General features: G+C 51.7%; 2 protein-coding genes across 6 annotated transcripts; both read left to right on the top strand.

Annotated features, from left to right (window-relative positions):
- Positions 1-3,404: 3,404 nt before the first annotated feature.
- Positions 3,405-9,553, top strand: COMMD4 (COMM domain containing 4). Its single transcript, XM_030317665.1, has 8 exons — positions 3,405-3,496; positions 7,438-7,509; positions 7,737-7,802; positions 7,965-8,004; positions 8,324-8,443; positions 8,587-8,667; positions 8,995-9,171; positions 9,261-9,553. The coding sequence occupies exons 1-8, from the start codon at positions 3,494-3,496 to the stop codon at positions 9,299-9,301; spliced, it is 600 nt and encodes a 199-aa protein (XP_030173525.1). The 5' UTR covers positions 3,405-3,493; the 3' UTR covers positions 9,302-9,553.
- A 6,087-nt stretch (positions 9,554-15,640) lies between these two features.
- On the top strand, positions 15,641-22,334 carry NEIL1 (nei like DNA glycosylase 1). Of its 5 annotated transcripts, none has more exons than XM_030317663.1 (10): positions 15,641-15,814; positions 17,417-17,873; positions 19,772-19,891; positions 19,981-20,044; positions 20,328-20,427; positions 20,824-20,951; positions 21,348-21,375; positions 21,547-21,608; positions 21,741-21,906; positions 22,052-22,334. In XM_030317663.1, the coding sequence occupies exons 2-10, from the start codon at positions 17,440-17,442 to the stop codon at positions 22,096-22,098; spliced, it is 1,149 nt and encodes a 382-aa protein (XP_030173523.1). In that variant the 5' UTR covers positions 15,641-15,814; positions 17,417-17,439; the 3' UTR covers positions 22,099-22,334. The 5 variants fall into 5 exon arrangements, 4 of the variants coding, with proteins under 4 accessions (XP_030173523.1, XP_030173520.1, XP_030173521.1 ...); XM_030317660.1 differs by lacking the exon at positions 15,641-15,814 and adding an exon at positions 15,914-16,540; XM_030317661.1 differs by lacking the exon at positions 15,641-15,814 and adding an exon at positions 15,915-16,222.
- Positions 22,335-22,572: the final 238 nt, after the last annotated feature.

Here is a 22,572-nt window from a genome sequence, read left to right as displayed (position 1 = left end):
GGACTCAGGGCAGGGCTAGCACAATTCCTAGTGTGTTCAAAGCCTGCCCCTAGTCATTGCTGAGTGAAAAATCAGGTTCCAAAACAGAATACAGGGTAAGATACCATTATGAAATTTATATTAATAGTTGATAAAACAGACAATACACTGACATCAAAGGTGTTCCTCCACCAATCAATTCTCCAACACTGGCTGAATGCCCTACAATTCAATTCAATTCAATTCTGACACTGTCTACCTAGAGTTAGCATCAGAGCCCACAGGTTAAGGGCTCAGTCCCACAAGACTGCCCGCACTTCAGACAGCAATTGGAAGCAGTGGGTTCTCTGGTTACCCCCACTTCTGTCTGGTTTGGCAACAAATCAGGGTTTTCACAACCCTCTCAAGTTAATTTGCTACAACATGTAACAGAAATTAGGGAAACATGCCCACCAGTTTACTATATAATAAAGGGTACAAATGAACCGTCCTATGAAGAGATACTCAAGGCAAGACCTGAAAGGGTCCCGAGTGCACGACTTCTGTCTCCATTGAGTTGAGACATGCTACTTCCCAGCACATGGATGTGATCACAACCCGGAAGCTCTCTGCAGTTCAGAGGTTTTTATGGAAGCTTCATCATGTAGACATGATCAGTCATTAACTCAGTCTGTAGCTCTTCTCCAAGCTTCCAATCATCGCTTGGTCTTCCTGGTGACCAGCCCCATCCTGAAGCTATCCAGGAGCCCACCAAGAGTCAAGGGACTCCTATTACCTAGGAAACTCCAAGGGATTTAGGAGCTCTGTGTCAGGAACTGAGGGCAGAGACCAAATATATATTTCTTATTAGGTCACAGTTGTGTACATATGGAAAAAAGCCAGAAAGGGCTGTTAGAGAAGTTACCTGGGGAAAGAAGGGCTTTGCTAATTTTTTGTTGCTTTAACTTTTCTGTATTTTGTGATTTATTTACATGCCTTTTTGTGTTTATTTCAAAATTAATTACTATTTTAGGTTTTTATGTTAATCACCCAGTGCTCATCATGACAAGTGCACTCTTTAATCCCCATCACCTGTTTTACCCATTGTCCACCCACCCACCTCCCCTCTGGTAACCATCAGTTTGTTCTCTATAGTTAAGAGTCTGTTTCTTGGTTTGTCTTTCTTTTTTTTCCCTTTGCTCATTTGTTTTGTTTCTTAAATTCCACATGAGTGAAATCATATGGTATTTGTCTTCCTCTGACTTATTTCACTTAGCATTATACTCTCTAGCTCCATCCACTGTACATTGCAAATGACAAAATTTCGTTATTGTTTATGGCTGAGTAATATTCCACTGTGTATGTGTGTACACACATTTATACACACAAACACACACACACATCCCACATCTTATCTGTTCATCAATCGATGGACACTTGACACTTGGGCTGCTTGCATTTGGATGCTTACAATTTGGCTATTGTAAATAATGCTGCTATAAACATAGGGGTGCATGTATCCCTTTGAATTAGTGTTTTTGTATTCTTTGGGTAAATACCTAGTAACGTGGTAAATTGTAAAGCTAGTTCAAGTAACATTTTGAGGAAAAGTATTTCTAATGTGTGTTGAATTAGAGAGAAACCCTGTCAATGTTTGACAGGGTGATAAAACTGTAATCTTTGGGGTTATTTTTTCTACTAGACGGAAATCTGTAAGTTAACATATAACCTTTCAGGTACATTTTCCTACATTAGTGGTTTTCAAAGTATAGTCCCCAAAGGGGAAGCATCAGTATCACCTGGGAACTTGGTGGGAATTGCACATTTTCGGGTCCCATCCCAGACCTGTTTAATTAGAAACTCCGAGGGTGGGAACCACCTCTGTTTGCCCAAGCCCTGCCAGTGATCCTGACGCACTGTAAAGTTTGAGAACCACTGCTCTAAATAGTCAAATAATCTTTACTTGTGAAAAAAATCTGAGACAGTGCTCCAGTATGACATTAAAAGGACACACCACCCACCTTTTTGCCTTGTTTCCAGATTTAAATAATTTGTCTGTCTGATGCTAAATTTCATATTTGCTCTTTCATTTTTCAAATACCCTATCAACGTAAGGCAGTTTCCACCTATTCCCAAATTTTCTTTTTAATCAAAACTGGTTTTGATTAAACAGTCTATCAACTGTTTTCTTCTGTAACCTACTGATATGATGAAATAGAAATTGAGCCAGCCTTATAATGCTTAAAATGTAAGTTTTCTTTGACATCGTGTAGTATTTTAAAACACTGTTGACTTAAACATGCTGACGTTTATGATTTTCAAAAAGCTCTTTATAAATGAGATCGATTTTAGCATGAATTGGGAAAGCTTTCCATCTTTTTCTATTTATGGAGAGTTTAATTGCGATGGGTTGTCCTTTGAAAGCTTGAAAGGCTGCAACAATAAAACCAGCTGGGCCTGGCTTATGGGGGCGGGATATGTCATTGAAGAGAGCTCTCAAATTGTTCAATTTCTTCTTTGGTTATTAGTCTATTCTCTAGGGTATTTTCGGTGCTGTTGCTGTTTTGTTTTTTGCTTTTACCTCTTTAAGTGAATGTTGGAAACTGTTCCTAGTTCATCCCTTGCTCAAACTCACCAGTAAGCGGACTAATGCAACTTCAAACAACTTATTCTCTTCCCATTAGAAAAACTAAGGTATAACATCTAACGTTGGCGAAGCCACAGGGGAAGTTCTGAGCATGTCAATTGTTACAGCCAATTGTAAGGAAGGCAACTAAAGGGAATTCATCAAAATGAAATAAAATACGCAGGCACTCGAGGGAGCTGGACGGGTGCTGGTGACGTGGGCTGTACAGTTTATGAAAATTTTTTTTTTTTTTTTTTTTTTTTTTTTTTAAATTTTTTTTTTTAACGTTTATTTATTTTTGAGACAGAGAGAGACAGAGCATGAACGGGGGAGGGGCAGCGAGAGAGGGAGACACAGAATCGGAAACAGGATCCAGGCTCTGAGCCATCAGCCCAGAGCCTGACGCGGGGCTCGAACTCACGCACCGCGAGATCGTGACCTGGCTGAAGTCGGACGCTTAACCGACTGCGCCACCCAGGCGCCCCACAATTTTCTTTATGTGTATCTTATTTCGGTAAAGTTTTTAAACTGTCTTTTGCCGCAGCCCACAGCTACCTATAACGGCACGGCTTACTGGCGGGATACACGGAACGACCTGAACGCCCCCCTTCTCAAGAGTATCATCGCAAGTGCCAAAAAGGGCTCCCGGACTCCTGGTCTCTTAAGTTGAACACATTCAATGGCTCCCTGTCCCTCTCTTCTAGCTAAACTGGGGGCCGGCGCCGGGCAGTTCCGGGAAGAGGTTCCGGGGAGACACGGAACTCATCGCCAGCCCCCTGCAGCTCCGGAAGCGCAGACGCGCGCCCGTCCCCGCCCCCGCCCGCAGAGGCCCCGCCCCGCGTCACGTGAGCGCCAAGTCAGCTGACCAGGCGCGCAGGGAGGAGAAAGGCCGGGCGGCTTTCTGGCGCGATGGTGAGGGCCGCGGGGTGTCGGGAGGCGGGGCCCCGGGGCGGGCGGGCAGGCGGGCGCCCGAGTCTCGTGGCTGCGGCCGCGGGCGGACGTCGGGACGGGCAGGTGGAGACGGTCCCGGCCCCTCGGCAGACACCTGGGTGCGGTCGTGAGGGCCGAGCGTCCGGCTGGCAGGGCGGGCGGGAGCCCTGCGGCCTTGGTGTCCCGGGTGCTTCCTCGGCGGAAAGGAAGGGCCCGCACCCCCCGGACAGGAACTGGGCTTGCCTGCGGCGGGAGGTGCCCGCTTCCCGGCCCTCCTGTGAGACCTGGAGAATAATTTGCTTGGAATTAGGCTGAGTCTTCCGCACTGTTAGGAAGCCCCTTCGCCCTTCCCAGAACCAGACAGGACTAGACGTGGGATTGAGGCTTCTCCACTCCTCCATCCATTCATTCCTTCGACAGACTTCGAGTGCCTACTCTGTACCAGGCAGGGTGCCAGGCGCTGGGACTTCAGCTGCAGGGGGCCTGAATTGGCGGTCATAGTTAGGACTTGAGGGGACGGGACCTAACGTGTGTAGTGTTAGGAAGGCTTCCTGAACCTGACAGCAACCTGAGGAGGCGGGGGCAGGGAAGAAAGCTGGCTGGCCGCAGTGCAGTTTGTGTACCAGAGGTTTGGAAGCTTTGCGGGTGGGGGCTGTATCTTCAGACAGAGAACAGCATGTTTAAAGACTTCAGGGGAGAGAGAGCAGGGCTCCCTAGGTAGACGCACTTCACCTATCTGGAAGGGGACCAACTGGAGGTTAGTGAAACATGAGGCTCAACAGGTAAGCAAAGACCATATCTTGCTGGGTCTTGAGAGCTGGGAAAGGAGTTTACTTTAAGAAGAGAGCACTGAGAAGCTAGGAAGGTCCTTTCCAGCAGAAATTAGAGATATTTTCCTATTTTCGGCTGACTTGTGGTGGGAGCAGGAGGGGAGCAGAGGGCCCCAGTTAGGGCAGCAGACCCCCCAGGAAATGGTGGTGACCTGAGTTAGGGCAGAGAGAGTGGAGAAATCATCAGGGCCTGAGGACCAGAGGCTTGAGGGAAAAGGGAGAGGCAGGTGTCTGGGCTTGGTTCCCAGGTGGCTGTGCTCAGTGGGATGGGAAACCCAGGAAGGGGAGCAGGCTTCAATGGGAAGAGCACATTTTGCCAGGCACTGTGGGAGGTGTCTGTGGGCCACCAGGTGCAGCTGGGAGACGACCGTCTAGATTTCAGGGGCTAAAGCTCAGAAGAGAATCTACAGTGCAGTTATAAATTTAGGAGTCATCAGCACCAAGATGATCACGGTAACCCTAAAAACAAGTAACCTGAGTGATGTGAGTTGGGAAGAGAGGACCTAGAGCAGAACCTTGAGAAATGCCAGCATTTTAAGAAACGAACGCAAGAAACACGTTCTTGTAGTAAAAAAAATGTAAGTAATACAGAGATGGTGGAAGACTTCTGTGGGTAGAAGTCAGGGGCCCATGAACGTAGGAGAAATCTCACATCTTAATTTTCACCAACTTCAAACTGAAATTCAGCATTGCCTTCAGTCATGAATGTTGGCAATAAGCCCCAATGTTAGCACCTCTGACTTTGTCACCAAGAGAAATGAGAGATATCTGCCTATCACATTACAGTTGGTGACATTGTTCATGTATGTATTTATGTTCATTTGTAAATTACAGTGGATATCAGACTTGAAACATACACTACATCACCAATTTATTTGAAGATTTTGATAACTTAGTTTCCTTTGCAATCCTATGTATTTTATGCATTTAAAAACATTGTTTTGAGGGGCGCCTGGGTGGCTCAGTCGTTTAAGCTTCCAACTTCGGCTCAGGTCATGATCTCACAGTTCATGGGTTCACGGGTCCAAGCCCCATGTCAGGCTCTGTGCTGACAGCTCAGCCTGGAGCCTGCTTTGGATTCAGTGTCTCCCTCTCTCTCTGCCCCTCCCCACTCATGCTCTGTCTCTCTCTCTCAAAAATTAATAAACATTTAAAAAATTAAAATAAAAATAAAAACATTGTTTTGAGAAAGGCCTGTAGGTTTTGCCAGATGCCAAATGAGTCTATGGCACCAAAATGTTAAAAACCCCTGAAATAGAGATGAGTGCAAGCCTGTCACTGTCCTTAACATCCCATCACCTCACCAACTGGTCCAGGCTCCTGCCCCAGAGTAATGACAGCAGGTGATGTGCAGAGATCACTATTTGGGGGTGGGGGGAGGAGGGTGAGCCAGCGAATGAGACCAAGGCCAGGACCGGGAGAAGTCCAGAAGAGTATGGTGTTTCACCAGGGAGGACGGGTTTGTGTCAGATGTCACTGAGGAGTTGAGGAAGAGGAAGGCCAGATTTAGTGACAGTCATTTGTGACCATGGCTATGGGACTTCACTGGAGGCCCATATAGAAGCACCAGTGCAGTAGGGTCAGGTGAAGAGGAGCAAGAGGGTTGGAGGTTGAAGGGTCATGGAGCAGGCCTGAAGTGTCTGAGAAGGTGACTGGGGGGGCCAAGTAGAGGACATGGTGTTTCCAGGCTGCCTGAGGGTCCAGTGGGATCAGGAGAACATGGGTTTGCGGTGTCCTCAGTTTATGCGGTTTTGTTCCCAGCAGCAGGAAGCTGCCCACAGGTAAGAGGCATGGAAGGATGGACGTGGATGTTGCTGTGCACTAGAGTCCTGCCAGGCGGACAGGAGCTGGTCTGGGGAATGGAGGGTATGGGCAAAATGTGGTTGACAGGGTGGGTTTGCATTCTAGCAGGAGACAGACCTCAAATAGATAATAAAACCTGTCTGCTGTGATAAATGCTGTGGAGATCAAGAAAGAAGGATAGAGCAATGCCTTGGGTGGCTCAGTTGGTTAAGTGCCTGACTTGATTTTGGCTCAGGTCATGATCTCACAGTTCCTGAGTTTGAGCCCCACGTCGGGCTCCGTGCTGAGAGCGCAAAGCCTGCTTGGGATTCTCTGTCTCCCTGTCTGCCCCTCCCCCACCCCCACTCGTGCCCCCCTTCACAAAAATAAATAAATATTGAAACAAAATAATAAAAAGGATAGGGGCTAGAGTATGATGGAGAAGAGGTATTTTATTTGTTTGTTTTAAGTTTATTTATTTTGAGAGAGAGAGCATGAGCAGGAAGGGGCAGAGAGAGAGAGGGAGACAGAATTCCAAGCAGGCTCCACAATGCCACAGAGCCTGAGGGGGGGCTCAAACTCAGAAACCATGAGATCATGACCTGAGCCGAAATCAAGAGTCAGACGCTTAACTGACTGAGCTACCTGGGAGCCCCAACTATTTTATTAACAGCTTAACTGAAGTAAAGTCAGTAATACACATCTGTAAATGTACAGTTCAATAAGTTTCAACACGTATATGTTCCTGAAAACTTTACCACAATCAAGATCACTGGGGCACTGGCCCCCAGAATTGCCTTGTGTAAGGGGCTGTTTTAGAAAGTATGGTCAGAGAATGCCCATTTGAGCAGAGACCTGAATGAAAGAGGAGAGAGCAGGGTGTGCAGAGGGGGTGGCAAGGACACGGGAGAGTGCCCGTTGTAACAGGAGTAGCAGGGAGGCCAGCGTGGCTGGAGCTGGAGAAGGGAAGGAGGAGAAAGTGAGAGGTCATGACGCCCTGACAAGGACTTTGTTCTATGCTGTACCCCCAGCACTTAGAGCAGGATCTGCCACAGAGAAGTTTGCCACAGTCACTGCTGAGCGCATGAACACCCAGGACAGGCATCAGAACTAGGCTTGGTGGTGGGTGGGGTCAGTGAGAGGGTTCCCTAAATGGCCTGGTAATCGGAGAGAACAAGTGGCCAGACGGCCTCCATCTTGGACAGGGAGCAGGGGTCCCTAAAGAACAGAATGTGGGAGACACCTGGCCACACCTCGGCACCCCCCACCACCCCCTGCCCCAGCCTGACCATCTGCCTCACTCTTGTGCAGAGGTTCCGGTTCTGCGGTGATCTGGACTGTCCTGACTGGGTCCTGGCAGAGATCAGCACGCTGGCCAAGATTGTTGAGTGCATGGGACCTTTTTGAGGGTGGGAGGAGCAGGGATGGGGGATGGGGGCTTTGGGGATGAAGGGTGGTGAGGTCACTCGGAGGTTGGGGCCTCAGTGCCCTCAGCTTGTCCTAGCCTGCTGTATGACTCTGATCATGTGGCCAGCCCTCTCTGAGCCCGCCCCCCCAGCATGGAGGGGTGAGGTGGGACACTTTGACTAATGCAAGGCCTTCCCCTCCAGTCCTCCGTGAAGCTGAGGCTGCTGTGTAGCCAGGTGCTGAAAGAACTCCTGGGACAGGGGATTGACGTGAGTGCCGGGCCCAGCACCCCACTGTCCCATGAGCCTGTGACCTCTACTGCCCTGAAAGTGCACCAGACCCAGGGAGGCGGGTGATCAGGACCCTGGCTGGGGTGCAAGAGGCTGGTGAGCAGGGGTCTGGCACCCCCTGAGGGCCTCCTTTCCCCATAGTACGAGAAGATCCTGAAGCTCACCGCCGATGCCAGGTTTGGTGAGTACCCCCACTGAGTCCACAGATGTTTGGGCCACTCTAGGTACTAGGCCTGGGGGTTAGCACAGAGGCCCCTCCTCCCAGCAGTCTGCCCTGATGCACTTGCCTCAGCAGAGGCGCATGAGGGGAAGAAAGGTGTTGACATCCACCCCCCCCCCCCCCCCCCGCTCGCCAGTGTCCTCTTCCACTTCCTGGTGAAGCAGTAACAGTGCTCATGGGCTCAAGCAGGCCCAGGGGCTCTGAGCTGAAGATAGTAGGGCAACAAGGAGCTGGCCGAGGCCACAGTGACACCCCCTACCCCACCCATGGGTCCTCCCAGAGTCGGGCGATGTCAAGGCCACGGTGGCAGTGCTGAGTTTCATCCTCTCCAGTGCAGCCAAGCACAGCGTGGATGGCGAGTCCTTGTCCAGCGAACTGCAGCAGCTGGGGCTGCCCAAAGGTATGGGTGTGCAGGCAGCGGGCAGGTAACCTGTGTGCCAGAGGCTGCTGGGCAGCAGGCAGGGCCGGGTGGCCCTGAGAGGTGCCCTGTGAGCAGTCTGAGCCCCTACCTGCTACTTCAGGGGACCTCTATTCTGCCCCCAGAGCACGCGGCCAGCCTCTGTCGCTGTTATGAGGAGAAGCAGAGTCCCCTACAAGAGCACCTGCGGGCCTGCAGCCTGCGTGGTGAGTGTGGGGGGTGGGGTCTGGCTTCCACTCTAGAAGGTGCCTGCTGCCCGAGAGGTGCTTGACCTCAGGAAGGAGACTTGACCCTAGTCACATGTGAAGGAGTTACAGAGCCCAGGACTCCTGACTCCAGCCCAGATTTCTTTCCTCTGAGATCTGTGGATAATCTATCTAGCTTCTGATTGTGGCGTGTCTGCCCTGGGTCAGAGGGATGAGAGCTTCTCAGAGATCACGCAGCTCTGAAGGGTTGAGAGCTGACCCAGGTGTGGGCTAAGGGCTGTGTGGCTCACCAGCCTGTGATCCTGAGAGCCCCACCCCACCCCGCAGTGAATAGGCTGGCGGGCGTGGGCTGGCGCGTGGACTACACCCTGAGCTCCAGCCTGCTTCGGTCCGTGGAAGAGCCCATGGTGCATCTGAGGCTGGAGGTGGCAGCTGCCTCGGGTGCTCCGGCCCAGCCTGTGGCCATGTCCCTCTCAGCAGACAAGTTCCAGGTCCTCCTGGCAGGTGAGACTCAGCTGTACCCGGAGGGGGAAGGGCCCCTCCCAGATCCCACCCCAGTGCTGCCCACCTACCGCCGCCTCTTCCTCCCGCAGAACTGAAGCAGGCTCAGACCCTGATGAGCTCCCTAGGCTGAGGAGAATGGTGTTTGGGGCCCCTGTGGAGCCGCCTTGCCCGTGTCGAGTTGCTGCCCCCCAAACTCTTGAGGGGTGGCTCCAGCTCCAGGACCCTGGAGGCCTGGCCTCCCAGATCTCTGGCTTGCCAGGTTACCACTTGAGAATTCAGCATAAGGATTCTGAGGATTTTTCCAGCATTGCCCTCCCTCCCCCACGAGAGGCACTTGTCAACAGTTTTCACAAGCAGGAAGAATAAACAGAAGTGTAAAGGAGTGTGTGCACAGGTTTCTTTTTGGGTTCAAATGAAAGGTTTTTGTGAGAAGCCAAGCAACATACAGATGTCCCCGGCCCGTCACTCTTTCTATCTGCTGGTTGAGGCAGGTCAGGGGTGAGGCAGAACAAGGACCAAAATGAAACAGCTTGTCGGTAGACCAGAAAATCAGGGTTCTGGTTCCTAGTCCCGTGACACTCGTGGCACTGCCCTCTCAGGCTGGCAGAAGCACGTGGCCATAGTGCCAGATGCCCCAAAGAGAGAAAGGAGAGAGCCCTGCTCTTCCTGCTGTGTCCATTTAGAAGAGAGGAAGCCTACACCCCCTCAAACCACTCATTGTCAAGAGGAGTGGGGTAGGGACTGAATGTATGTGTCCTCCCCCCCTCCCCAGATGAAGCCTTAACTGCCCAATTAGATGGTTTTAGGAGATGGGGCCTTTGTAGAGTGATTAGGTTTAGATACGGTCATGAGAGTGGGACCTTCATGATGGGATTAGGAAAGACAGAGGGACTCTCTCCACAAACATGTACTGAGAAAAGGCCACATGAGAACAGCAAAGCAGGAGAAGGCCCACCAAGAACCAAATCTTCTGGCTCCTTGATCTCAGGCTTCCCAGCCTCTGGAACATGAGAAATAAATGTGGTTTGAGCCACCCAGTTTGTATTTTATTACAGCACCTTAAGCCTAAAACATCTTAGGGTGCAGGAAAGCCATCAAAGAATAGTCCTGTCAAAAGGATCCAGCATGTCCCACTGGCCAAAGATGGTTCCATTTAAGCATCAGAAAGTTTAAGGACCGACTCCACTCCTAACTTCTGCTTCTGGGAAAATGGAGCATTTTTTCCTCCCACTAAGTAGAGCTGAAAACCTTGGACATTACTTACGAAACAAACATAAGACTCTAAAAGGTGAAGAGAAGGCAGACTGGCTAGGATCCTCAGGAACTGAAGGATCACAGCAGAGTAGATCTTAGATTGCTTTGTGTGTCCCCGCCTGAAGGCGGGAGACTGGCAGCCTGGGACACACCAGCACACAGAAAACCCTGACAAGCATCCTCTCTTGAGCCAAAGGACCAGGAAAGGGGCCAACCAACAAGACGGGAAACTACAGATACTCACTGCTGGCCTCCAGTCACAGCACAGAGAAACTGCAGTCCCTTTTCCACCCCTGTGCCACACCCCTGCTCCCCCCCCCCCCGCCCGCAGAGGCTGAGTGGGTGCCTAGATTCCCACCCCACATGGCAACAAGGAAGTGGCATTCCCTCCTCCTTTCCTCACTGGTGCTGTGTCTGGGAAGCCCTGCTAAAAAAGAGGATCTAAATAAGATCCAGAGTCTCAATACCCCAAATGTCCAGGATTTAAAAAAAAAAAAAGCCAAGAACCAAGAAACTTTCAGTTTGAATGAGAAAAGACAACAGATGCCAACACCAAGAAAATACAGACTTGTATGCCAAAGATTTTATTTTTTTTAATGTTTTTATTTATTTATTTTGAGAGAGCATGTGAACAGAGGGAGGGCCAGAGAGAGAATCCCAAGCAGGCTCCATGCTGGCAGCACAGAGCCCAACACGGGGCTCGATCCCACAAACCATGAGATCATGACCTGAGCCAAAATCAAGAGTCTGACACCCAACCACCTGAGCCACCCAGGTGCCTTTATGCCAAGAACTTAAATTTTTTATTTTTTTATTTAAAAAATTATTAACACATCCATTTTTTTTTTTGACAGAGACAAGAGTGTCAGTGGGGGAGGGGCAGAGAGGGAGACACAAAATCCGAAGCAGGCTCCAGGCTCTGAGCTGTCAGCACAGAGCCTGACGTGGGGCTCAAATTCACAAACCTGAACCAAAGTCAGCCCCTTAACCAACTGAGCCACCCAGGTGCGCCTCTGCCAAGGATTTTAAAGCAGCCAATGTAAAAATGCCTCAAGTCTTAATAGAAGATACAAGGAACCAGATAGAAGTTTTAGAACTGAAATCTGTAGTAATCAAAGTGAGAAATCACTAGATGGACTTATTAGAAGAAAGAATCCATGGATTTGAAGATAAATCCTAGGAATTATCCAATCTGAACAACAGAAGGTAATTTGGAAAATAAGCACACAGAAACCAATAAAACAGAGTCTCGGACCTGCAGGACTGTAACATAAGCTCTAATAGTCATGCCTTCAGAGTCTCAGAACGTGAGGAGAAAGAGGCTAGGACAGAAAAAAAATATGCAAAGAAATAATAGCTGAAAATCTCCCCAAAATGGCAAAAGTTCCCTAAACCTACAGAGTCCAGAAGCTGAATGAATCCCATATGGGTTGGACCCAAAGAAATCCATGTTGAGCTACATCATACAATCAAACTTCTGCAAGCTAAAGAAGAGAAAAAAAATCTTGAAAGCAGCAAGAGAGAAATGACACTTTACCTTATGGGGGGAGAAACTGTTCGAATGATCCTGGACTTCTCACCAGAAACCATAGAGGCCAAGTGGAAGAAGCACATTTTTCAGGCCCTGAAAGAAAATTTCAACCGAGAAGTCTATATTCAGCAAAAATCACCTCGAGAGTAAAGGGGGAAATCAAGATATTCTCTGATGAAGGGTAACTAATATAAGTTGTCACCAGCAGACCTAAAAATAAAAAGGCGAAAGGAGGATCTCTAATCAGAAGGGAAATGATGAAGGAATCTTGGAACATCGGGGAGTAAGAGCAATGGAAGGAGTAAAACTATGGATACGGTTAGACTTGATCATTTTCGGTTCCGTTTGACAGTTGAAGCAAAACGTGGAACACTGATGGATGTGGTTTTCAGAGTATGTAGAGGGAATATTTCAGGTTATTATAAACAGGAGAGGGTAAGGGGAGGTAAGGTTTCTACACGGCACTTAGACAAAGCGTCGATACCAGTGAACCATGACAAATACGTGTGTCGTATCTAGAACTAGTTCAGAGGCTGTGCAATGTAATACACTCAAAAGCAACACCAAGTCAAAGTGGAATTGGAAACATTCAAGTGGCCCACGGGAGAGCAGGAAGACAAAAATGGAAAAATCGAATAAACAAAAATAAAGTGGCAAAAAGTCACAAGGAAGTTCAAAGTCTCCTCAAACGTTTAATATAAGCTTGATTTCCCAGGTAGCATTCCATCCTCAGTGGGGTCACAGAATCCCACAGGTACTTCTCTCATGGCCTTATAACATGGATTGTAATTTTGTGTTTAGTCATTTGCCTCTTTTATCATTCTGAGTTTGTTAAGGATGGGAATTGTATTCCCATGTTTGTATAGCCCCAGTGCCTAATAAAGTACTCCTCCAATAGATGGGGGAAAAGATAAAGACTTGAACGGATTTAAAGATGTTGAATGTAAAAAAATCCTTGGGGCGTCTGGGTGGCGCAGTCGGTTAGGCGTCCGACTTCAGCCAGGTCACGATCTTGCGGTCCGTGAGTTCGAGCCCCGCGTCGGGCTCTGGGCTGATGGCTCAGAGCCTGGAGCCTGTTTCTGATTCTGTGTCTCCCTCTCTCTCTGCCCCTCCCCTGTTCGTGTTCTGTCTCTCTCTGTCCCAAAAACAAATAAACGTTGAAAAAAAAATTAAAAAACAAAAAACAAAAAAAAATCCTTGAGTCTGTAATGGAAGAGTCTATAAAAGATGCAGTCCGTCCCCCCAAAAGCCAAATCAGTCCTGATTTGTCACCATTGGATGTTATTGGACCAAATTTTTAGCCTGAAAATTGATAGTTAAAGGGAAAGAATTCAGATCTCTCCTGTGTTTTTAGCATTTCAGGATAACCAGATAACCTTAGTCAATGAGGTCCAGCTCTTCTTTACAGGAGATTTCTAGCTGAGGTAGAAGGAATGACAGAAAAACACCATTTTGTGACTCCCAGTTAAATACTTGATTGAAGCAAGGATCATCAAGGATAATAAAGCCATAAAGTGAAATGTTTATGTGATGTGAAACTGGATATTTTGTGGTGCTAAAGAATCCCCTCCCATAAACAACCCAACCTCCTCAGTTGGTAAATGGTTGAAAACACTGGCCCAGCTACACAGTGGAATACTACTCAGAAAAGAAAAGAAAAGAACTGATAATCATAATGACACAGATGGATCTCAAATGTACTATGCTAAGGGGCACCTCGCTGGCTCAGTTGGTGGACCTTGTGACTCTTGACCTCAGGGTAGTGAGTTCCAGCCCCACGTTGCATGTAGAGCCTACTTAAAAATGAAGTAAAAATATTTTAAAAATGCATTATGCTAAAAAACCAGACTCAAGGGGCGCCTGGGTGGCGCAGTCGGTTAAGCGTCCGACTTCAGCCAGGTCACGATCTCGCGGTCCGTGAGTTCGAGCCCCGCGTCGGGCTCTGGGCTGATGGCTCAGAGCCTGGAGCCTGTTTCCGATTCTGTGTCTCCCTCTCTCTCTGCCCCTCCCCAATGCATGCTCTGTCTCTCTCTGTCCCAAAAATAAATAAAAAAAAAAAACGTTGAAAAAAAAAAAAAAACCAGACTCAAAAGACTACCTACTGAAGATTCCATTTATATGGTGTTATGGAGAAGGCAAAAACTATAGGGACAGAAAACAGATCAGTGGTTGCCAGCAGATGGGGTGGAAGTGTTGACCAATAAGGTGTATAGGCAAATTTTGGGTGATGGAAATGTGTTATCTTTTGACTGTCATGATGGTTATGTGAGTGTATGTCAAAACTCACACTTTAATAAGGTGAATTTTACTATATATAAATTATACCTTAATTTAAACAAAACAACCAACAAATAAATCACCCTGTAGATTGCTTAGTGGGCACAAGGTGTGAAAACATACCTTTACAAAGCAGAGGTCTGGTGACCACCTCACCTGTAATCAATTTCAGCTGCACTAAAGTGGGACAACCAGATGTTGGGTGCCTCCTAATGTGAAGCAATTTTGGAGTACAGAGCAACACCTAAGAGAGATCTAAGAAAACGTTCAGACAAATCCAGAATATGATGGGGCATCTCAACTGGCTTAGACTCCAGGAAGATCAAAAAGAAAAAGAAAAAAGGGTGAGGTGGGTGGAAGAGGGTGGTTCAGTCAAGATCAAAAATGATTAAAGCTGGCCGCCTGGGTGGTTCAGTCAGTTAAGCGTCCAACTCTTGTTTTCCGCTCAGGTCATGATCTCGAAGATCGTGAGTCTGAGTCCTGCCTTGGGCTTTGTGCTGACAGCACAGAGCCTGCTTGGGATTCTCCTTTCCCTCTCCCCTCCCAGCCCTTCCCCCACTCCTCTCTCTCCTTTTCTCTCTCTCAAAATAAATAAATAAACCTTAAAAAATGATTAAAGAGTCATATAATCCTTGATCGGACTCTGCTTTAAACAAACTAGCTATACAAGTCATTTTGGGGACAATTAGGGAAATCTGAATGTGGACTAGGTATTAGATGGTACTAATTTTATTAGGTATAGTAAACGTATTGTGGCTTTGTAGGATATTGCTTTTTAGAGATGCCTGTTGAGGTATTAGGGATGAAATGTCGTATTTTCCCCAGTTTACCTCAGAATACTTCTACCAAAATAAATGAGTAGATGGAGGAGGAGGAAGCAGAAGTAATAGGCAGGGGCAAATCAGGGCCATGGGTCAGGCACCTGTGCCTGCTCCACTGACGATGGAATGCAGGCTCCTTACAGAGGCCTCTTGAGACCAGACCTGACCTGACCTCACCTTGTTGTGTGTCTGTCCTCACCTCCCAGCCCTCCCCCCAGCCCCACCCCAGCCACACATGCCTTCTTTCAGTGGGCCAATCCCTTTTCTGCCTGCAGGCCTTTGCAATGGCCTTTCCTTCCGTCTGGCATATCGTCCTGTCCCCCGCCAGCCAGCTGTCTCCTGAGGACTCAGCCTAAGCGTCACCTCAGAGAGTCCCTCCCCCAGAGAACCATCTGAAGTGGGTTCTGCTTCTCTGCCCGCATTTTGTTGCTCGGCTGCACTTGCCACCGGGCAGGTGGTGGTGATGTTTCTGTTTATGTGTTCTGTCTGTACGTTGGCATTTAGGGGCCACCACCGGGTCCCCAGGGTCTGCGTTTATCACGCACGGGTGCGCGCCCAGCTGCAGGCGCCTCGGCCTCGGGCCATTGCTGCAGTTTCCTGCTGGCAGTGTCGACCCCGTAGGGGACTAGCCGGGGGACTAGCCGGGTGACTCTCCCCGCCCCCGCCGGCCACGGAGACAGCTGCAACCCGAGACATCAGACCTGACCCCGCTGCTCGGCGCCGGCGGGAAGCCAGTTTTCCTCCTCCACCTCCCAGCCAGGTGACTGCCCCCAAACCTTTCCCGCACCCGGGGCCCCCAGCCCACCCCGCCCAGCCTCTGCCCTGCCCGAGAAACTACACTTCCCAGCAGGCGCGGGAGCGGAGACCTCAGCTCCCAGCGTGCTCTTAGGCGCGGACCGGCCCCCGCGTTAACCCCTCAGTGGCCGCAGGCTGGCGGGAGCGGCGCGGGGCGCAGGTGTCCGGGGGGCGTGGGGAAAAGCGGAGCTGAGGAGGGGATGAGATTGGAGGCCCTTGGGAAGGAAGGGACCTGGGGTTAGCCGAGGACGGGCAGCGAGGAGGAGGGTGAAGGGGAGGCGAACACTGCGGAAATTAGGAATCTGGACATTCACCTTTTCCCGAAAAACGAAACTTTTCTTTTCGGGTGCCAGCCCCCGACGGCGCTGAGGAGGTAAGGGAGTCTGCCCTAGCTAAACGGCCGCCTCTGTCCCACACACAACTTCGCCTTGATCTCGGCACGTCCAGAAAGAGGAGAGTGGCCATCTCCACTCCCTCGGCCCGGCAGGAGGGGCGAGGGTGGGCGGGTGGAGTTTGCGTCCCTCCGCCCCGGGAGCTGACCTGGGCGTTTTCCTGTGACCCTCCTGGACCATGGCCTGGAGCTCGGGAGCCCTTCTTGTCACCCCTGTCCTCCCTCTGAGTCGTGGGGACCTGGTTCCAGCGCAGATGTGCCTGGAGATTCCTGCCTTCCCTCCTCCTTGTCCTCGCTCTGGTCCTGACCAGTAGGTGGTGGCAGGCTGGCCAAGCCCTGCGGGGGGGAGGGGGAGTCTCTCTGGGCCTCTTTATCCCAGCCCTGGCCTCCCAGGAAGGGTCAGGTTCACTCCCTCAGTAGTTGTGGACCAGATGCAGGCCAGGTCCTAAGAAGCGGAGTCATGGGCGAGTAGAGCTTGCACTCTGGGGTGGGAGTGGAGGTAGAGCCAGCAAGATAACTTCATATTCTGGGAGTGCCATGAAGAAAAGAACACTCTTAAGTGTCCCAGACAGAAGGGCCAGCAGAGGCAAAGACATGGGGATGGGAAGACAGTGTGCTTGGAGCAAGCGAGTGAGGGGGAGTCTGGGAGGAAGTGACATGACCGTGTGGGCCCAGGAAAGATCCGGACTTTATTCTTTAAATTTTTTTTTTTTTAACGTTTATTTATTTTTGGGACAGAGAGAGACAGCGCATGAACGGGGGAGGGGCAGAGAGAGAGGGAGACACAGAATCGGAAACAGGCTCCAGGCTCTGAGCCATCAGCCCAGAGCCTGACGCTGGGCTCGAACTCACGGACCGCGAGATCGTGACCTGGCTGAAGTCGGACGCTTAACCGACTGCGCCACCCAGGCGCCCCGATCCGGACTTTATTCTAAAAGCAGTGGCAGCTCATGAGAACCCTGGGAGAGTGTTAAATAAGGCAGAGTTGCGCTTCCCCAGCCTGAGCTCCACAGCGCCCAGGGCTTCCCCAGCGCTTTCAGGTGGGGCCCCGGGCCAGTCCTAGCTGGCCGCCGCCCGCTCTGACCCCCACGGCTCTCCTTTGCAAAATGGGCTGAGAATTTCCACCTCACAGGGGGACACTTGACCCAACCTGCTGTCATCCTCCCCCACCCACAGGGCCCAGCCACCCCTCCCACAGAATGCCTGAGGGCCCCGAGCTGCATCTGGCCAGCCGCTTCGTGAACGACGCGTGCAGGGGGTTGGTGTTCGGCGGGTGTGTGGAGAAGTCACCCGTCAGCCGCAACCCCGAGGTGCCCTTTGAGAGCAGCGCCTACTGCATCTCATCCTCAGCCCGTGGCAAAGAGCTGCGCCTGACCCTGAGCCCCCTGCCTGGGGCCCAGCCCCCACGGGAGCCACTGGCCCTGGTCTTCCGATTTGGCATGTCCGGCTCCTTCCAGCTGGCGCCCAGCGAGGCACTGCCCGCCCACGCCCACCTGCGCTTCTACACAGCCCCACCTGGCCCCCGACTCGCCCTCTGCTTCGTGGACATCCGCCGCTTCGGCCACTGGGACATCGGGGGCGAGTGGCAGCCAGGCCGCGGGCCTTGCGTCTTGCTGGAGTATGAGCAGTTCAGGTAGGCCCAGCACCAGGTGTGATGAAGTCTTGGGCTCCGGGCCTGCCTCTCTAATTAGCGCCTCGCTGGCCCGTGAGGGGCGAGTGTAGCCCCCTCTGGCCCTCAGTCCCTTCCTGTGTAGACCAAGACGGCGTCCTTTCCTGGGACAGCTCTCTGAGCTGATGGATGTGGAACCCCCAAACTGGTATGGGGGTGGGCAAGAGGATGGCTAGGCATACCCTGCGGACATATGGCCAGTTCGAGTCAGAGCTGGGGATCAGCATCCCACTCTTGTTTCTTGGTGCTCTCAGGAGGCTAAGAAGAAAGGTGAAGGGGCTTTAACAACCTGGTAAGAAGGGAGGCTGAGAAGGAAGGAATGGCTTCAAGGGGGTGGGCAGGGGACTGCCTAATGACATGGTTTCTGCATCAGGTTTTGTGGTCTCCCACATTCTGCCTGCCCACTGGTCTGTGACAGCCCATGGTCTCCTCTGTGGGAGGGGTAACACCAGGATGTAATGCATGTCACAGAGGATGACACGGTGGCAGCCCTTCCTTTCCTCTAAAGGTGAACTGCGTATGGGTTTCTGTTTCATGCCAAGCTCTCTTCTAGGCGTTGGGGGTACAGCAATGATCAAGATGGATGTGGCCCCTGCTCCCACAGAACTAAAGTTCAGATGGGCCAGGGGGGACAGGAGACAAAGTAGATGAATTCACATAGGTACACGCCTGAAGAAAAATCCAAGAGGTAGAGAATGACTAGGCTGGGTATGCGGGGGGGGGGGGGGGGGTGGCGGGGGTTGGCCACTCTAGGTGACATTTGAGCTGAGGCCTGCCTGATAAAAAGGAGCCGGGCTTGCAGAGTTCTAGAGGAAGAGCAATATAACAGACAAGCACCACAGACACGAAGGCCCACAGTGGACCTGGCAAGTCCTCCCTTCCTTGGGGATGGCGTGCTTTCTGTTGGCCCTCAGACTTGGTTGCCCGTGGGTCAGGGCGTCTCTAGCACCACAGAAGCCACTTGACTCCTGGCCTTTCCAGGCATGACCCCCAGTGCTCCCCAGGGAAGTGTCTGTCCTGGTCCTGGATTCCTCCCATCTTATCTTTCCTGGGAAGTCATGCCACAAGTTAACTCTTTGCCAGCTGGCTCTGAAGTTCCTGTCACACGAGGAGGCATATTGGCCGCTTCTTTGGTCTCACAGCTGGGGAGCCCGCAGGGATCTGCTCCTCTCAGTGATCTGACCACCTAGGCTAATGTCCACTCTTACCTTCACCCCACACTCTGTCTTCTGGCCCCTACTTCATATGCTCCTCATGCCCATTACTGAGTCAGTCTTGCCATGGTCTTTCCCCACAAAGAAACAAGATGCATTTCCTCTTCGTGGTGGTGAGAAAGGATCCATGACCCCTGGAGGTGGGGTGGGGGCTGCTGGGACACTCACTAGCCAGGACTTGCCTTACACACCTGCTACACAGAACCAGTCCCAGCTTCCTTGGAGATCTTCAGGGTCTTGAGAAAAGTTGACCCCACCAAAGTCAAATCCTCAGAGCTAACCAATCAGAAGTTCTAGACAGGGAGTTTCAGACTGCAGGCAGAGTCTTGAATCTGAGGACTTTGGTGATATACCCACAACATATACAGACTCGTGTATTTCCTTGAACACATTGCTTTTGATTGGTACTTTTCACCTTTCATTGTGAATTACAGTCTTATTCTGATGTTCCCATTTAACGGATAGGAAAATGGAGGTTCCTGCTGCCAAACTAGCACTGAGGTTGGGGAAAGGGGAATGGGGACTCCCGTGTTCCTTCCTCTTGCACCCAGGAATAGACACTCCCAGCCCCTCTCCCCTATCCTGCAGCAAGGCATTAGGGATGGGGGTAGAGAATGGGTCTCACGGGCCCAGGCTGTGTTCCTCCAGGGAGAATGTGTTACGAAACCTAGCGGACAAGGTCTTTGACAAGCCCATCTGTGAGGCCCTCTTGGACCAGAGGTTCTTCAACGGCATTGGCAACTATCTTCGGGCAGAGATCCTGTACCGGTCAGCAGGCAAGCCACGAGGACTAGGGAGGGCTGGGTGCACCCACATTCCCTACTACTTAGCCTGGCTCCCTCTCCACCCCACTTCAGATTGAAGATACCCCCCTTCGAGAAAGCCCGTGAGGTTCTGGAGGCGCTGCAGCAGCACAGGCCGGTGAGAGTGCAGGAAGGAATGTGCATGTACCTATCAGAGCAGGCCAACAAGTGTATGGCTGGGTCAGGTGTCTCCAGCTTAGCTCAAGTACATCCTTTCTTGGCTTTGGGTCCATTTCCCTTTCCCTGCAGTGTGGGGGGTAGGGGGTTGGGCGGGGGGTTGCTGCTAAGGCATGGTCTCTGAGTCCTGTCAAGCTCAGGGGTTCTGCTCCCCGGGACTCAGCTGCCTTCTCAGTGGTCCTGCGTCAAGCTGACAGCCAGGTCCTGCCCTGCCCCTTCTCCAGAGCCCGGAGCTAACCCTGAGCCAGAAGATCAGGGCGAAGCTGCAGAACCCAGACCTGCTGGAACTGTGTCACTCAGTGCCCAAGGAAGTGGTCCAGCTGGGTGAGGCCTGGGAGGCAAAGATGGCTAACTACCTGTGCTTCAGCATGTTGTGTAACCTCAGGGCAATTCCTGCCCCACCTGGGGCATGGATGTTTGTAGATCTAGTTGTTGCTGAATGGACTAGGCCTACTCACTTGTCAGGTATCTGTATCCTCTGAGGTGCCCATGAGGCAGGCAGGACAAGGATTACCAACCCCACTCCAGGTTGGGAAAGCCATGGCCCAGAGTGGGGAAGACACCAGCCCGAGGGCATGCACAGCTGGAGGAGGGAGAGCCTCGGCCCTCTGACTCAGCCCATCAGCTATATAGCTGAGGTCTGGGCCAAGTTGACCAGGCTCCCCCTTCTCTAAGCCCGAGTCAGCCCTCTGACTTCCGCCTGGTTCCTCTGTCCCACAGGGGGCAAAGGTTACGGGCCGGAGAGCGGAGAGGAGGACTTCGCTGCCTTTCGGGCATGGCTACAGTGCTATGGCATGCCGGGCATGAGCTCCCTGCAGGACGGGCGTGGCCGCACCATCTGGTTCCAGGTTTGGGCCCTAATCTCACACAGTCAAATGGAGATCCCAAGGAAGCTAGTGGGGCAGACAGATCTGGGGTCACAGTGGGGCAGGAGCTGGGGTCTCCGAAGTGGAGATGCCCAGGGCCTGTCATGACCCCCAAGGATCACACTGTTCTGCATGGTCTATGTCTTCCCTGTGTTATGCCCCTCCCCTCCTCAATCCAAGGGTCCCAGCTAGTACAGCAGCCCAAGGCACGGTGGCCTTGTTGGTGTCCTTCACCTGGGGAAGAGGGGGTGGTCAGAGAGGATTCTCACCTGAGGAGAAGCTCCACCGATCTGGAAGGATGGTGAGCTCTGCCTCTCCAAGAGAAGGTGCCCCTGCCCCAACCAGGTTGATTCCTCAATTCTCCTCATTCCATTTCAGGGGGATCCCGGACCCCTGGCACCCAAAGGTAGGCTACTCCTATTGTAACAAGCTAGGACAGCACAAAGAACTAGATGGCCTGCAAGAACTACCTCACCCTTCTCCACCCCAGTTCCCACTCCACTCCCAGAGTGGGAGAGTCTGCAGAAAGGGGGCTGAGGCCGCAGGTCCCTCCAAGCCCAGTGTCAATGTCCTGCAGGGGGCAAGTCCCGCAAGAAGAAATCCAAGGGAGCACAGCAGGGTCCTGAGCACGGATCAGAGGTATGGCTCTCTCCTCTGCCGTGGTAGCAGCTCCCAGGTGCCCTCCCTTGACAATGAGGGGCAGTGGTGGGTCCTCATCAACCTCTGAACTGCTCACTGAGCCCCTTGAGGACCTGGCTCTCCTCTACTCAGGACCCTCTCCTTCCAAGCACGGCCCCTTCCAGAACACGTGGGGCACAGAGAGGCCTTTCTGAGCAAACTACAGCCTGGCAACCCGAGGGGACCAGCCTCTCACAGGACCCAGAAGTCCCCCTAGTCCCTAAGAAAGGAAGAAGGAGGGGGAGACCAACAACCTCAGGTGGGCAACAGGCCTTCCTCAGCACTGTCCTCTGGGGAGAGGAGGGGCACCACCAAATGGGCTGTGCAGGAGGCAGGGGCGGGGGGGTTGGGGGGGAGTCCTCAGCCTGTGGTCTGAGCTGCCATCTCACCTGTCCTCCTCCCAGGCCCCCGCAGACCCCAAAAGATCAAAGCTGAGAATGGGGGGACCTGAGCCTCTTAGCAGGAGGGTCTCCCTGCTTGCATCCACCCCTTCCCTTTGCCTTGCCCTGGATCGAGGGGCCTGTGTAGCTTGCTGGAAGCAGGCTGGAGCTGAAGGTGCCTGGATGCCCCTGTGGCTGTTCCCTGCACAGCTATGATGTTTTACTGTACCCCACCTTCCCCATTTTTTAAGCCCATGTGAAAGATACTGTAATTTTTTTTATAAACTAATAAACTTGAGCTTCTTGGCACTTCTTGGGCTGGCTGCAGAAGGCCAAGTTGGGAGGACCTGCTGCCTGACCCTGGAGACAGGAGAGCCACTGGGGCAAGGCAGACTGAGCCCCATCCCCGTCCTCAGGGCCCTGACCCTCACGCAATAGTCTGCCTCTGCAGGTACAGCCTGTCAGAGGTAGCACAGAGATCCCGGCCCTCAGCAGGCCCTCCAGTCCAGAATTCCCAGCACTGACATTGGTCAGTGCTCCTCTCC

Source organism: Lynx canadensis, chromosome B3, assembly GCF_007474595.2.
Source record: "Lynx canadensis isolate LIC74 chromosome B3, mLynCan4.pri.v2, whole genome shotgun sequence".
NCBI lineage: Eukaryota > Metazoa > Chordata > Mammalia > Carnivora > Felidae > Lynx > Lynx canadensis.
The sequence above is the reverse complement of the archived record's forward strand: the minus strand, read 5'-3'. Positions and strand labels throughout refer to the sequence as shown.

Bases quoted from the DNA above. Each gene is read 5' to 3' on its own strand.
- NEIL1 (XM_030317660.1), top strand. From the start codon at position 16,420: ATGGCCTGGAGCTCGGGAGCCCTTCTTGTCACCCCTGTCCTCCCTCTG. The intron at 17,874-19,771 runs GTAGGCCCAGCA...GTGTTCCTCCAG, and splicing joins CTGGAGTATGAGCAGTTCAG to GGAGAATGTGTTACGAAACC. The intron at 20,045-20,327 runs GTGAGAGTGCAG...CCCCTTCTCCAG, and splicing joins CGCTGCAGCAGCACAGGCCG to AGCCCGGAGCTAACCCTGAG.
- COMMD4 (XM_030317665.1), top strand. The intron at 7,510-7,736 runs GTTGAGTGCATG...CTTCCCCTCCAG, and splicing joins TCAGCACGCTGGCCAAGATT to TCCTCCGTGAAGCTGAGGCT. The intron at 9,172-9,260 runs GTGAGACTCAGC...TTCCTCCCGCAG, and splicing joins GTTCCAGGTCCTCCTGGCAG to AACTGAAGCAGGCTCAGACC.